We start from the raw sequence: 16874 nt of genomic DNA on the forward strand, positions 1-16874 counted from the left end.
GCTCTAACAGCGCGCTGTTGATGATGCACTGCGGAATGTCATATTTATTGTAGTGAAAGGCACATCTCTTCTAGTGAAAGTAACTGAAACACTTAAAAATTTAAAATGATTAGTTTTTTCTAACTTTCAAAATTGGGAAATGTAGTTAAAAATATAAAAGTTTTAGATATTGAATTCCAATTTTGAAATATATTCATCAATAGACCGTCAATTTACTGAATATCTTATATATATAAAAAAAAAGGGAATTATTTAATGATAGTTTTGTGTCAATTATATAAACGAGCTATGCTTTCCTTTCATTATTGGAAGGCCAAAAAATTTATTAAAGTGACCTAAAACACTTGTCATTAGAGTTTCTAGCCAGCATCAATTGATACTTGTAATTTTAAAATATATACTTCATTAACATGAAAAAAAATAAATGTCGAAATGCACAAACAATGATTATAAGATTTTGATATTAATATAACAATATGTTCTTTGACTTCTCTATCTTTATCAATATGTTGATGCTAGTTTTCATATTGTAGAACCATCGTGATATTAATTTTTTAGAAATTGAACCATGTTGATCTGACTTCTCTATTTTTTTTAAATTGGGTGGTCTTGATTTTTGAAATTCAACACCACATTGGTCTGACTTCTCTTCTCTATTTTTTTTTTAAATTTGGTGGTCCTAGTTTTTGAAATCCAGCACCATAGTGGGGTTTTTGAAATCCAAACCCACCATTTCAGAATACCTGAGACTTGCTTCCAAGGTGGTACTGTTCTACTACCACACGATAAATTTACATACCCTAAACCTTAAATAGTGTGGTTGTTAGCAACTATAGGACCCTAAAACCAACACAAAATCAAAGAATGCAAGTTTATGTGTAAAAGACAAATCCTAAACATATGCAAGAGATGGGGACTATATTAGCAGTTGAATACATACCTTGGGAGATGATCAAAATTGAGAGGTTGAAATATTTTCTTGCGCTATTCTAAAATAGTACACAATAAAAGAGGGAGATGACCAATATAGTCTCGACAAAAATCCAACCTCGCTAACCACAAGCTGAGAGTTGAACTAGAGGGCCTATGTCTAGGGTTTAAAGATTAGGCTTCTGCAATTTGTGACGAGAGAGATTGCCTTTGACGCCCAAAGAGAGATCTTTCCCCAATCAAATTTTGCAAATATTTACTTTCCCCGAACATACATACATCCAAACCAACAAAAGTATTTTTTTTTTATTGAAATGTGGCTCGGATATTTAGTAAAACAAGAACGAAGTTAACAGAGGACTATCGAAATAAAATACGCCTCTTTTGAAAAATTCCAAAGTTCAGTGTGTCACAATCCCAAACTTTTATATGTATAGCTACTGTATTGTGTTTTATATTATACAATTACTTTTAAAGTGCATAATTTTGTTTAAGTCTCACTTCCAGCCCAGAATAATATTGAGAATTTTAAGTCATTGGAGGAATATGTCGGTGCATCTGTAGCAAGCCAGTTGTAAAATGTCAGCAGCCACAAGATGTTGTGCCTCAATGTTGAAAAACTAGAATATACCCTGAAAACACGATGAGATGTCAAATAGTTTACTACACTAACTAGGAAAATTATGCTAATATCCACTTGCAACTGTTACATTTTTGTTTTTGGCACACGGTAAGTTAATGTGACTTACATTTGATATAAAACCTATTCCAAAATAAAGAAAGCCTTGAGTATCTTATATAACATTATAGGTAGATGGGTATAAAACCCTTCAAAATGGACTCAAATAGCAGTCCTGCTCCATTCGTCAGTCAGTCAGCCAGTCACTGTTTGGAAGATACACCCTATGGAAATTGTTCATATTGAGCTTTCTTCGACATGTAGGGCATTTCTTTTGTGCTTGAATGGAGGCCACGATGCAGCTCTTACAGAAAATATGGCCACAAATAGTTGACGTTGCCTCAGTCATTGTGTTCATGCAGATGGGGCAAGAGAAAGTTGGTTGCTTTGGTGGATCTTGAATAGATTCAACAACCTTCTTGCCCTACAAAAAAAAATGCTCATTTGGGTCGTGCAATGATGTCTAACATGCAGTAATTAAATATATAGAGATGGCAACTCATTATAAGTACTAGCTTAAAAATCAAATTTCTGCAAAAGTGAACCGAGTCCCAAATTTTACAAACGCAAGGATTAACCAACTCTATGACATTCTTAGTGAAAGAATTCTATCGATAGTTCGAACATTGTTCAGAAAAAGGCTCATGAATGTTTCGCTAAAGGCAGAAGTGTTCACAAACTCATGCAAAGATCAAACAGTTTGCAAATCAAAATCAGTAATACACGGTTTCATATTTATGTTCGACCTTTTAAGAGATTCAATTTTTTCCTATCATATTTTAAATAAGAATAAACATCTCTTATGAGTAACACAACAGATGTTTTTCTCAACTTATCCTCTTTCCTTCATGCCACAAGATCATTCCACAAGATCGAAGTAGAGGAGAACGTCATTTCCAAATGACTGAAATACAGGACACTTTCTTCCTATCCTTACAACTGCAGCAGTAGTCTCACAAATCATTTCAACTGTGCAGTGAAGAGTGTGCACCTTTCTCTCAGATCAACCATTCGCTTGAATAACAATCACACCATTTTTCTTACTATCAAGTCCACTATTTCTTTATGAAAGTTCATGTCACAATTTGTTGACAGCCAACATTTGCTGAAATCAGTTGAACAAAGAATGACAAATTATAGGCTGATTAGATCTTTGACCTAACTAGGCTAGTTTCATGTCAATACAGTTCTATTTCATCATTTGTCAAAACCCACAAGTCCTTATCTGGTAGATATTGAATATCCAATAAGTCCCATAAATTTGGGAGGTCCAACATTATCAATCCAAAGTTCAGGATAGCCTGCTAGTACTGGGACCTGCCAATATAGAAGATTATGATTCAACATTTTAAAGCACGAGTATTTGCATTTTGAGTAACTCCTTGTACATTTTTATTAGCATATATCAAAGTGGTTTAGATACATTGTCATGCCGACACTCATCATGTTTGTGTGTTTGTCTCTATATGTGTGTGCAGAAGGTCAAACAATCAACTACATGAGGAACATCTAAAGCATACACAAATGATACAAGAAGAATATTACCTTCGAATTTTCATCTTGCAAATCTGGATAAAGATCACAGTTGATGACTATTTTGTTTCCTGAACTTCTGGCTGTAGCTACTGCAAAAATCAAAAAAACAAAAAGGAGAACAGTTTAACTAGCCATTATACAGAAGCAGCAAATATTCGACATGGGTCACAGATGGAGCACATGGATGGTCTTCTTTTCCCATCCTCGCCTCAAAAGCGTGGAGGGAGTGGAGGGAAAGGATAGAAGAATGAGTAAAAATATACTTAGTAAATTAACTAATATTTTAGATCTACTCCAATATAAGAAAAGCTGGATAGACACGCTGGCAGGCCTGGCTTTTTTTTTAATTTGAGGGGCACCTAACTAATACATGTATTGAATAGAATAGGGAGGTCCGTCTAATAGGAGTAGAGGTAGAGGCAGTTCTATATAATTCTAACACATTTTTTAAAAAAATAAAATTAATTTTAAAGAATTCAAAAAAAAAAGACAGTTTTACTGAAAAATGCAGGAAGTTATTGAAACCCATCAACACAATAGAGATGTGCAGCTAGGAAAATTAAAACAATTTTATGACTATCTAGAGAACTATTGGGCGATCAATAATAGTCCCTATAAGGATAGAATGTTTTATACAACTTAATGTAAAAAAATCCATGGAAATGACCCAAAATACTTGGTTCCTTGCAACTTAATATTGTAATGCTAGAAACACACTGCCACTATCTACCAATGTGGGCAACGCGACCATTTTGTTTCTACAATAAATCAAGGAGATTTGATCCAGAAGTTTCTTTAATTTATTTATAAAATCTGAAAAATAAAGAAAAAAAAAACATGCTTTTTTAATATTATGATTCAATGGACAAGGAATGGATTCATCATGGTTGCTGACAAAGCTTACCAGTTACATGGGTGCAACCATGGCACCTACAAATGAGGGTATGGCTTAAGTCTCCCCCAGATGCAGTCTAGGAAAGTCAGTGTATATAGTTCACTCACTGATAATGCTATCAACACTTTTCATGCATTAGCTATCATCCAATGATCATAGAATAACAAGAAAAAAAATAAAGTATAATTACATGACCTAGATCAAGTTTAACGATATACCTTAGGATTAAGGATAGCAGACTAAAGTAAGACCAAATCTGGCTGGATTTCCATTCTCACCTATCCAAGTAAAACGAAAAACAGGAGAACAAAACAGAGGAACAGAAAAGATAATGGACAATCAGAACCATATCAATATTTGGATCAATGGGGAAGTATGTGATGTTCCAAAAAAGCATTGATGATGGAAAGATAAAAGCAAGATTCAAACTCTCAAATCGCGCCGGAGTTTTGGACTTTGAGTCTATCAATACCATATAGTACCAACCATATCAATGCTTCAACATATGGTACTAGTGGAGAATTGGATGGAGGAATGAGATGAAAAAAGTAAGAAGAAAACACATCTATATTTCTAACTCTCATATGTACAATTTCATTGGATTGTATGAAAAAAAGCTATAAAAATAACATGTATCATTTCAGTTTGAATCATGTTAAAGGGTGTTATCGTACAATAATGATTGACATGATTGACACAACATGGGATATATTTCAATTGTATCCTATGCCAAGTAATTTCGAATAGTTTCAAACTTCGGTAATTTATCGAAATGAAACATTTTGATTGTGCCGCTCGGCATGATATTAGATTTCAAACCATGGAACAAAACAATTATGCTTCAAAATTCAAGCCAAAGAAATGTTGTAAAGACTATTTACAATGGGTCAGACTCAAAGTAACCTAACTAATAAGATAGAACAAATTGAACAGTTGACAGATAGAAGACAGGTCTCAAGGACATTCTGCTTGTCAAAACCATTGCCCTGCCTCGAACAGAAATTGAGAAGATAAAGATTCTCCAAGACTAGTAGACAACCAGAGCAGGTACTACGCTGAGGATGAATTTTTAGTCTCAAAGCTGACCTCTGCCCAGGTAGCATTTTATCCATCCTTCCAATTCACATTCTTACCGCTGCCTTCTCTGTGTTTAGTGGATTAAAGATCAACTATAATAAATTATTTGTTTCCTGGATTGGTTGTTGATTCCTCACAAAGGGAGAATATTTTCAATTGCAATTTCCATGTTGCCAGTATATTACTTGGGTTTACAACATGGAATAAAAACCCAAATTTGCATACTGGGGCAAACTCTTTTATAAGGTTTCAAGCATATGGAAAAAGGCATCCTCTCTCTCTTGAGGTGGCCCAACTCTCATCAATAGTGTGTTTTCCTCACATGTTGCATCCTTTCTTTCACATAGTGACATAGTTAAAAAAATTAATTTAAAATTTTTGTTATTTTTAAATTTAAAAGAGTTGCTTAGGTTTATTTAGAAGTTTGTTAGAATTTTTCTATATGAATAAGCCCAATCATTTTTTTCACAAAGAACTAATCTTATTGTCAGCCTATAAGGGTTAGCATCTCCTGTATTCAATTACATTTCTATTAGTATTATTTTTCCTTTTCGGCGAGTTGAGTTGTTCCCAGTGTTGGATCAATTTGTATGTGAGCCAAATTACTAATTCAGTCCTAGTACAAATTTTTCTTTCACGTCTAAATCTCCTTCTATCAGTGTTGCCTTGATCCTCACTATGAGTAACCCTTTTGGATCCCCCTTTGCTCGAACCTTGCACATATTGGAATATCCTTCCCCTAATGAATGATGCCTAAATTGAGCCAAACCTCCACTTGAACCACCATCCTCTTAATGGTTAACTCCACATCCAACATCTCTCCACCGCCGATATCTCAATGACACTTGCCATCACATGCTACGATCGAAATCCCACATACTTTGGAAGTTGTTGGTGCAACAATGCTTCCAAGTGACTGACTTCAACTGACTTATTTTAATGTCTTAGAAAATTAAAGTTAGGTTCATCTTGTATTTATGATATGTGTATCAACTGTGTAGAGACTTGGCAAAGGCTCAATGGATTTAAGTCTATTTGATACGATCATGAGATATAACGAGGCAAACTTCGAGGCAAGGAAAAGGATGCCAAGAAACAAGCTCAAGGAACTTGATGTATGAACTCTAAGACGAGAAGCAGAGTGGTAGTTAATTGAATGGATTGAAGGCAAGGTGAATTCAGGGATAAGGAACATAGACCAGTTGACAGTTTGATGGGTCGAAGATACCGTGAACTTAGAAGCAAGGTGAAGGATGACATGGAGCAAGCTTTGACAATTTGGTGCATTTGAGGGACCGAAGGCATGGCAAGATAAAACTCTAGGGTGGCCCATTGAGAGTTGAACTTGGAGGCAAAACAAAGAATGACAGAGAGCAGTCTCAAGAAGCTTTACGACATCCAGGGATCTAAGGTCTGATAAGGTGAACACTAGGGCCAGGAGCATCAGCAATATTGAAGACTTGAAGATATGAGAGCTTGAGAGATTATGCGAGCAAAATGAAATCTTAGGACTTGGGCAGCAACAACGAACACAATGTATTTAGCTAGGTAGGATTAGACTATCTAGAGGTTTGAGTGGCACAGGGATTGCTTCTTAAGTTATAATTTGTGGCTAAGCTTAATCTTGTAGTTTTGTGTAAGCTTATAAGGGTGTAAGCTGTTCAAGCAGATTTAGTCAACTACAGGTGAGCTTCAATCTTAGAATGTTTAGTTGCCTTGAGATTCAATTGAATACAAGGGTTTAAAGAATAAAAAATGATTCATATAAGCTCAATTGAGTATTACATCCAACTAACGAGATGTTTTCCAATCGACAGCCAAGTTAGTTGTTGGCAGCCTAATGAATACTTTTGCCAACCCATTGGCTGGAGGTTGGTCTAGTCAACTAGAGGCGGGTAAAATAGAGTCCTTGTAGCCTAGCTTATAAAAGCTCTTACAGACTAATCTTGAATCCAAGGGATTACACAAGGTTGAAATGCTTGGACATGGTTGAAAACATCAATTCAAGCTCCTTGGTAATCTCTTGCTTGCTTAGTTTTACAATTGTTATATTAAGAGAGTGACTCTTTGTAAACCTCATGAGCAACGATTGTAAAAAGGTTTATCGCATTACCTCTTATGAAGGGATGAGATTAGTGGAATGTTTGTGAAGGTGACACACATCATATGCTGTGAATTAGGAATGGGATCTCTAAAACATAAACAATTTTATTAGCATTATTTGATTGTGTTTTTGTATTTTTGCCACCCACTCTTGGTACAAACAAAACGCATGAGCACATATGCATTTAATCATTTAATTGTTTATATTTGGGTAAGAAAATTAAATTAGCTAAAAAGATTCACCCTCTCTCGCTCTAGATGAGATCAAGCACACCATCAACAATCCTACTGAAGCATCACCAACCACTAACATTGCCTTCATCTGCATCAATCACAACAATCAGTAAAGAACTAGTCTCAAACTTGAGATCAACTTTATCTCCCATGAGAGATGTATAGCTCATGACAAATCCACTTTCCCATTAGCGCACCTTTTCCCGTCACCATGCATGCTTCCGTCACCAACACATGCCTCTCCACCAAGATTGTATTTGAAAAGCCACAACCTCTTTATCATTGTTCCTTGCTAACATTGGAGCAAAAGGTGATATCGCTCACCACAAGCGGCCAAGTATCGCCTGGGCATTTTGTCTTAACGCAATGGCTCTTTGCATGGAGAAAGTCAAGCACCCAATGAGGCATTTTGCACCCGCTGGGAATTGACCCCAAGACATATTGGAGCAAACAGTTATGCAGGTACCAATTATGCCAACTAGTGACTAACATGATAGAAAAGAAGTTGGGTCCCAACTAAGGTCCCAATTAGATTAAATTAATCTATTTTTTTGTTATTAGAAAAAAATATCATTGCTATAGTTAGAGAGAGAGAGAGAGAGAGAGAGAGAGGGGTTTTTAATGCATTCAAGTAAGACATCATACACATTGTTGAGACACTTGTGTCAACAAACTTCAACAATAGAATGTGCTTGCATTAATCCCAATTAGATTAAATTAATCTATTTTTTTGTTATTAGAAAAAAATATCATTGCTATAGTTAGAGAGAGAGAGAGAGAGAGAGAGAGAGGGGTTTTTAATGCATTCAAGTAAGACATCATACACATTGTTGAGACACTTGTGTCAACAAACTTCAACAATAGAATGTGCTTGCATTACCTCATAGATTCCATTACTTATTTGTAAATTACTTGTTTCTCACAAAAATTAAATTGTTTTCCTTTTTCATAAAAAAAAAGAAAAAAAAAATTACAAGGGGCGTATAACTTGTCATAAAAAAGGGGGGAAAACATATATATCCTTAATTTTCTTATCATCCCTTCGTACTTTAATTTATACTTCAAGAAAATAGTCCTTTATTTATACCCTTAGTTTACCAGTGTTATAAATTTTATAAATTTCATTGGGTGAACTCTTAGAACGACATACCAACCTTCACTATGAGAGATGTGGAAAATAGGAGTGAAATATTAAAACTATATGTAACAATGTTGCAAACAGACTTAAACTTTTAAGTCTTCAAATCTATTGAAGGGAACACCTAAAAAGTTTAAAGGACATACTTTTAGTAGTTTGAAAAGAATGGATAAGAACCATATAACCTCATAAGGTAGATCAAGCATCTAATTTAACTTCACAAGTTTCACCTAGGGAGAGCATGCATAATGATCACTATCCTACGCTGATCAATGAAACTCATAATCAATTTAGACCAAATCTGATCGAGCATGATTTGTAAAGCTTAAATTCATAGGTCCTACAAAATAATATTGGTAAAGTGTCCAAAGTCACTATATCATGATAGGAACGAAACCCATAATACATTAAACTGACAAAAAAAAGCCACATGGATAAATTAAAAATAGTGTAATTGAGTATCAAAGTAAATTTGAAAACCCGCACATGCATTGCAATCCAAACTAGACTCTAGAGATATTCTCATTCATTCCATCAACGAACTTAGGCAAAAAAATTCAAAAACAAGTTAGATTGACTTGAAAGAAGAGGCTTGCCATCAAGCCTTAGAAATCCAACAATTTCTAAAGTCTTCCCTGTTCAAACAATCAGGCTCCTCAATCGATGATGCACCACCATATAGAGTATCACCCCCTTAGGGGAAAGTCTAACTCAAACCTAGAGAAAGCTAGAAAAACCTACCTCTAGCTCTAACCCCAACCATAAAGTACAACGTTATAATTGTCATGATAGAGATCACGTGGCATGAAGATGTTGGCAGAGTCTTGTACATAGAACACATTGTGCATAACACCCGAGTACAACTCTAACATTAACATAGTTTCCATCTCCAAGAGGTGATCACGGTTCGGAAGCAACAGTTTGATTGTTCAGAACCGCTGGTTCGACGATTCGGAACTGTCGGTTCGACGATTCTTGACAGGTCGACTCTTAACCTTAATTGCCCAAGACGATTACGATTCACAGTTCAGAACCGCCAATTCACGATTCGGTTCACGGTTCGTTACGATTCGTCACAATTCAAGATTATTATATTAAAAATTTTAAAATTTAAAATTTATTAAAAAAAACTTAAAGAATCAAAGCTCATATAGTTCTTTTACATTTTTACCCTTTTACATTAGGAAATAACATTATTATTCACTTCAATTTCCCGTTCCTATTGTATTAGTTCCTTCGATATCAAATTCTTCGACTTCATCATCAGAAAGTTGCATTCCTTGTATTCTTTATTTTCTTGTAAGATACGACAATTAAATAATAAGTGTTATTGGAGAAATAACCTTATAAAATTTTCTGAAATTTTTTCAGAATTTAAACGGAGTCCATATGGCACATTTTAAGGGAATAAATCTATTAGGCTTAAGAAAAGCCTCTTTAGATTATCACTTAAGTAGAGTTGATTAATTTGATTAACCTAAAGTTAGATATAGTTAATCTAGATATAAAAACCTAAGTCTTGTCGAGCCCTATTCATTTGCCAATTCCTCTTCTCCCCTCCTGATTCACCATCGATCCTCTCCTCCTCTTCATCGCCGATGCAAATCTACGCCATCGCCCGACGCGGTCGCCTCCTTCACATGAGGCCAGATGGCGATGCCACAGCCATAGCCATCACCGTCGCAAGGGTTGAGCGTCGATCCCCCCTCGGTCTTGATGCACCGCCGCCGCCTCTCGTGCCCTAGTTGCGCTACTCCGATCGCCATCTTCGTCCGGTCATCGGACGCTGTTGATTGTGGTGTGTGTCGACAACCCCATAGTAGCCCTCTTCCTCCCGATTCCGAGCCATCATTGTCACGTCACCAGCGCCACCTCACTATCACCGTCGCCCCATCGTCGCCGCCTCCCTCCTCACTAGCTAGACGCGACCACCCTACTAGCCCATAGCCGCGGGCAGCTTTACAGCCACCGCAGTCACCACTTCCATCTCACTGTCGCCACCACCATTGAGGTCGGCCACTGTCGGGATCGGCCACCACTATAGTTGATCTGACAAAACCAGCTCGTCGTCGTCATTCCCTTCCTGTGTGGCCACTATTTTGACGCTAGAGTAGTAAGGTAAAGCTTAAGTGAGTATTAACCTAATTGAATTATGAAATTTCAATTAAGAGATTGGTTAATTAAGTTAATTGTGGATTGGTTTCATTTTGTGATAGATTTAGAAAGGATAAAATTTGGAGGATGTCTTAAAGGGATTAACTATTTCATGGATGAGTTCGATTGAATTAAAAGATTGATTAAATCTTGTTAGTTTCAATTAATAATGTAAATCCATGATTAGAAGTTGATGATGTTAATTGGAATTTGAAGGGTAAATGAAGGTGGATTGATTCATGTATACATAATCTAATTAGGTTATGAAATGGTTATGATTAATTGAGGGTTAAACCTAATCTAATGAAGAGGATGAACTAATTAGGATTAAAGTTGGCTAACTCTAATTTAAGCAACGAATTGTATTCGTGAGACCTAAACATTAATTGGGGATTAATTAATGATCATGTTCGGTTAGAGTTATCCTAATAAATTTTTGGGATTTTATTTAACTATTTAATTCATATAAAATTAGCTAAATAAAATATATTGATACAGGACTCTGATTTGAGAGAAGTATCTCGATATGAGAGTTACTTTTGACACGCATTATATTTGAGGTGGATACTTCTACCTTGACCTCTATAGTTCATTGAACTTATGCATGGTTTTAATTGATGGATTAGGTCATTTTACTTTAAATCTACTCATATTTATCCATGCTTGATAATTACCTGATTGACCTTGGAGTTGATCTAGTTATTGCTTATATAGTCTTAGTTTTAGTTATCTGTACTTTAGTGTACACATGTGTATGATGTGTTTTATAGGAGTTATGTTGATTATGCATATGTTGTAGTATGCACACGTGTATAGTGTGTACTATAGGAGTTATCATTTTGACTGCCTATACTCTGTATGGTTCACGTATGTCGTGCACGGTTTAGTTTCTGTATTTTTTTTATTTATATATAGTAATTATTAGATAAATATATTTATTGTATATAATTTAAAAATAAGTTATATATTGATTTTATATAAGTTCTTTATTATTAAATAACTTAATATTGTTTGAAAAAATAATTAAATAATTTTCTTTAAAGAAAATTGATCTATCAATAACTCGATTTAAAATTGATACATCATAATATGTTATCTTACTAATACTAAAAGGAGAGGTTGTAGGTAAGCATTAGCTCTTGTAATATTTTACTTAGATAACTTTTATAGTTCTCCAATGTCCAAATTAAATAATGATAATTGTAAAAATTAATACAAAATACTATTTTATATATAACAATTATATAAATTAACTATTTATTTATTTAAAAATTTAAATAATATATATTAAAAATTTGTAAAAAAATAGAATATCAATTAAACATTAAAATAGTAAAAAAATATAAAATAATTAAAAAATATATCAGAATATAATTTTGATTTATTAGAATTTTTATAAAAAAATTTAAAAAGTTTTTAGAATTTTTAAATAAAATTTAAAATAGTAAAAATAATTTCAGAATATTATTTAATAAAATTTATTATTTTTAAAAAAAATGTAAATATATTTTTTATATTTTATTGGGATAATTTAATTAGGATTTATGAAAGTCTTTTTAAAATATCACACTTGGGAATTGTTTGATTTATTTAAATTGAAATATTAATTTTGCATAGTGCCCCGACGCCCCCATGATGCACACCTACGACACCTCAGACACCCCGTGGATGCCTCCGACGGCACCAGATGCTTTCGGCTCTACCAGAAGCATCGCAACGCCTCCGGGATCTGTGACACTTCAAGCATCCCATAACACCTCCAACGGCACCGAAAGCGTCTGACAACGAATCTCTGCTATTTGAGACACGCACGCGTGACGTGTCAATTTCGCTTCTAGTAAAAGCTATCTATGCCGTGTGGCACAAAACGACATTTCAATCGCTAGTATGGTGTGTACAATAGGTGTTACTATTTACTATGCATGATGTTTAGTAGACATTTGTTGGATCTTTTCATACATATAGATATATGTGGCTCATAGATCATGTAATGGATGATCCTCTGTATCATGATTATTTGCATCATGTTCATCATTGCACTATATGCATGCTGACAATTAAGTCTCCCTCTATGGTGGAGAGAGTTGTTAGCCATATTCGCTGCCTACTAGGCTACTCAGGGGTAGTGGTAACTAGGGTTAGGCGCAACTTGTCCTGTAGTGCTCACTCGGTCGCTCAAGGGTAGCAGTGCCAGAGTTGTGTGCATGTAGTGGACCTCTTTTTATATAGCTAGATAGCTACTCAACATCCTGCTTGACCGATGACTCAGGAGTAACCAACCACTAAGTAGTGGTATTTGAAGTCGTGAGCAATTGTTACAATTTTACCTATTCGTCCACACAGATGTCATGGTAGCTTGAGTGAAGTGTAAGAGTGGCACATACATGATCATGTGCATATGATGCGTGATGCATACCTTAGAGATATTATCTACATATGCTAGAGATATGCTGTATTTGATTGAGCTATGATTGTTTCATATGCTTGTCATGATTCATACATGTTCATTTATCATACATGTATATGTTATCACTAAGTAGTGGTATTTGAAGTCGTGAGCAATTGTTACAGTTTTACCTATTCGTCCACACAGATGTCATGGTAGCTTGAGTGAAGTGTAAGAGTGGCACATACATGATCATGTGCATATGATGCGTGATGCATACCTTAGAGATATTATCTACATATGCTAGAGATATGCTGTATTTGATTGAGCTATGATTGTTTCATATGCTTGTCATGATTCATACATGTTCATTTATCATATATGTATATGTTATCATGTATTGCTCAGGTGTTACGAGCAGATCTGTTGTTGATCCTTAGTGAGTTTCCTAATCACTATACCGTGTGTGTTAGATCCAGATTGGGTATGTGCATTCATAATATCAGTTATAATTATGTGCATTTATTATGTCATATACGATCATGTTCTCATTTCTCTACTGAGATTGTATGCTTTGATCTTCATATTCTATGTTGACCATGCATTATCATGTCTATTACCCGTTGAGTCACCCGAACTCACCACCCCTAGGTATGTTTTATGTTTCTCAAGTGACGTATAGATGTTGCAAAGTAACTTGGAATATCCTGTCTGCCGATCCCACGTCATATCTGAGGACGGTCTTTGTTTTGCATTTGCTTTACTTGCATTGCTTTAGACTCTATGGATTTGGCATTGTAATAATTTAACTTGAAATTGGTGTTTAGCCTCGGGGCTCCTTTTGTTGTTTTTGGGTGGATGTTGTGTAAGCCGAGTCAGCTCGCAGTCGATTGTTTTTGGTTTATGTGACTTATCTTATTTATTTCAGCTGTACGGGCTTCTTATCATCTTGCATGGTTATGTATGTTTCTAGTTGTATGGGTTGTAATTATTATACTTGTATAGCTGTGTGGCTATGTATCAAAGTTTCATATGTTGTCATAGGGGGAGAGATGTCCGTTTGTCAGAAAGGGACTCCTTCGGGACATGCCAATTTATTAGTATCAGAGCCACAAGTTTACGAGATCGATTTTCCGTGTTTTGGATTTCGTGATTTGCTTCCTCGAAATGACTTTTTGAGTTTTGGAACCAGACAACGGTAGAACATCTCCATGCTATAAGAGGTAAAGTTGTATAATTGTTTTTATATATATGTTGTTAGTACTTATCTAGTTGTCACATAGTGGGTCAGTCACTATTCAAAATCGTGGTCTGGGTTGATCACGGAAACAACATGTTGAGTCGATGAAACTTGAACTTATTGCTAGAAAAGTGATTTTTCTAAAGATTCGACTGATGTTGGGTCGGATAGCAGAGGTTAGGTCCATCAAACCCCTATTGGAGAATTAGGGATTACAATCTTTGGGAATGCCACCAACCATACCAACCCCGGCTACTACCATATGGGTGAAAGATAGAGTCATATTCAGTAAAGGACCAATTTACTCTTGTTGACTTACTTGGTCAGTAAAGGACTAATTTACTCTTGTTGACTCGGTCAATAGAGGACCGATTTACTCTTGTTGGTTCGATCAGAAGAGGACCGACTTACTTTATTTCATAGAGATTTTGATCCTTGGATTCCTTGTGCCCGGTTAGATAGCCTGGAAGGCACATCTGAGTACCTGACTTGTACAGACATAGAAAGAAATGAATTAGTTGTATACCAATGTTGGCTTAATCAGTAGAGGATCGATGTATTCTTTTAATAGGGACTTTGACTATAGACCGATCGTACTAGGTTATATAACCCAAAAGGTACATTCAGATATATAATCCACGGTGAGTTGGAAAAGGGTAGAGCTAGCTGCATAATATTTACGAGATACAACCGTTACTTGGGTGTATAACTTGGAGAGTACATTTAGATATGACTTGTACATATGTGGAAAAGATAAAGTCAGTTGCTTATCCTTACATAACCAATCACAACGTGGAGGAAGATGCAGAAGACAAATTTTTAAAATAAAGTATCATATGGTGATTATTTTGAAGTGTTTAGAGAGATGGTATTTCCTTGACTCTTGTTTTATAACTCACTGTCAGATGTCCTGAACCTTAGGTAGAGTAACCCGTAGCATAATTGTTTACAAGGCAATTGTTAATTAGCTTGCCTAATGCTATTCTATGGGAGATTTTGACTCATAGATCGATTGTATATGGTTAGATAACCTCGATGGTATATTGGGATATATGACCCGCAATGATACAGAGAAGGTGATGTTAGATACTTAACATCTATGAAATTGAACCATCACTAAGTGAAAATTTCATATGATGATCTTCGAGGGGCAGAGAATCGATGGACAATTATTTCGACAAGCAATTTAGTGATAGTGCACCTCTACCATTGTGTCTATAGTTTGTCAATAGAGGTTTCTTAACTATAAGTAGAGTAACTGCAGTGTGAAAGGTTACAAGACAATGGTTAGTTGACTTAGCTGACATTGTCTCCATCAAATAGCTCAAGACCTTGACCATATGATCATTTACTAAAGGTCTTGAGGTCTATATACATATCAGAATATTTGACCTTTTGTCAACATTTGTCGGTGGATATTTATGGGCACGATTTTGAGAGTTGTGATGATACCCTCTTAATGTGTAGACTCTCGGTCAAGAGTTCAAGTGGCCCTTTAGACTTTAGATTATCATTCCCTTATGGTGGATATTTGAGTACCTGAAAGGATGAGATTTAGCATACTTCTTGACATGTACTGGTTGGTCATTTATTATGCTATACTCAATGGTCGAGTAAGGATAGTAACCATGCAACCCCCGAACCAATCAACTCAAGTATTCGTCGAGAGTAATAATGAAAGAATATTCTGTTTCAAAAATATAAGTCAAATAGTTACTAATTCATGATGTCGAAGATATTTACTATTCTTAAAGAGATTTAACAAGGATAATACATAACTTCACTGGGATATCTGTATAGTTCGAGAATATCTAGATATGTTTCTAGATGAACTCCTTAACTTTCCACCTGAAAGTCAAGTGGACTTCGTGATTGAGTTATTTTCAGGTCTAGCTCTGATACTCTTTGTCAAAAAGAAGGATGGATGATTTCCTTTAATTCTATTATTACTCATGAAGCTATTAAGGTTGTTTGATGTTAAGGATGATTTGGGATTGGTACATATGATGAAATAAAATTTTATGATATGTACGATCTGATGACCTAGTAGTGGATATCTAATTTGATGATCTATTGTTAAGTAATTGTCATTGATAGCGACATGAGTAGCACGTGTGTGATATTTATAGATGATTTACAGTTGATGATCAGATATAAACCCGTTATTAATAATCTTACGGTTGAGTGTGCCTATTGTATGGATATTATGAGTCCTTGATAATGTTATTTGGGCTTACCAATGCTCCAAATGTTTTCATGAACTTGATGAACTGGGTATTCCTAGAGTATTTGGATCAGTTGTCAATGTCTTCATTGACGATATTGTGTATTCCCAATCCGAGGTGGATCACGAACAACTTAGTATAGATCTGGAGATGCTTCGACAAGAACATCTCAATATGAAGTTCAGTGCATGCATATTTTGACTATCTTCTATAGGATTTTGACTATCTTCTAGAAATATATCAGTGGACCCACATAAAATACAAGTTGTTACAAGCT

General features: G+C 35.2%; 1 protein-coding gene across 6 annotated transcripts in view; it reads right to left on the minus strand.

Moving 5' to 3' along the window:
* Positions 1 to 1579: 1579 nt before the first annotated feature.
* LOC122005751 (E3 ubiquitin-protein ligase bre-1-like) overlaps positions 1580 to 16874 on the minus strand; it is a 48372-nt gene continuing 33077 nt past the window's right edge. For all 6 annotated transcript variants that reach the window (XM_042560936.1, XM_042560933.1, XM_042560937.1 and 3 more), the window contains 2 exons: positions 3155 to 3234; positions 1580 to 2033 (listed from right to left, as the gene is read on the minus strand). In XM_042560936.1, coding sequence (XP_042416870.1) covers positions 1797 to 2033; positions 3155 to 3234 — 317 coding nt within the window. In that variant the 3' untranslated portion in view covers positions 1580 to 1796. The remainder of the gene's footprint in view (positions 2034 to 3154; positions 3235 to 16874) is intronic.

Source organism: Zingiber officinale, chromosome 7B, assembly GCF_018446385.1.
Source record: "Zingiber officinale cultivar Zhangliang chromosome 7B, Zo_v1.1, whole genome shotgun sequence".
Taxonomy (NCBI): Eukaryota; Viridiplantae; Streptophyta; class Magnoliopsida; order Zingiberales; family Zingiberaceae; genus Zingiber; species Zingiber officinale.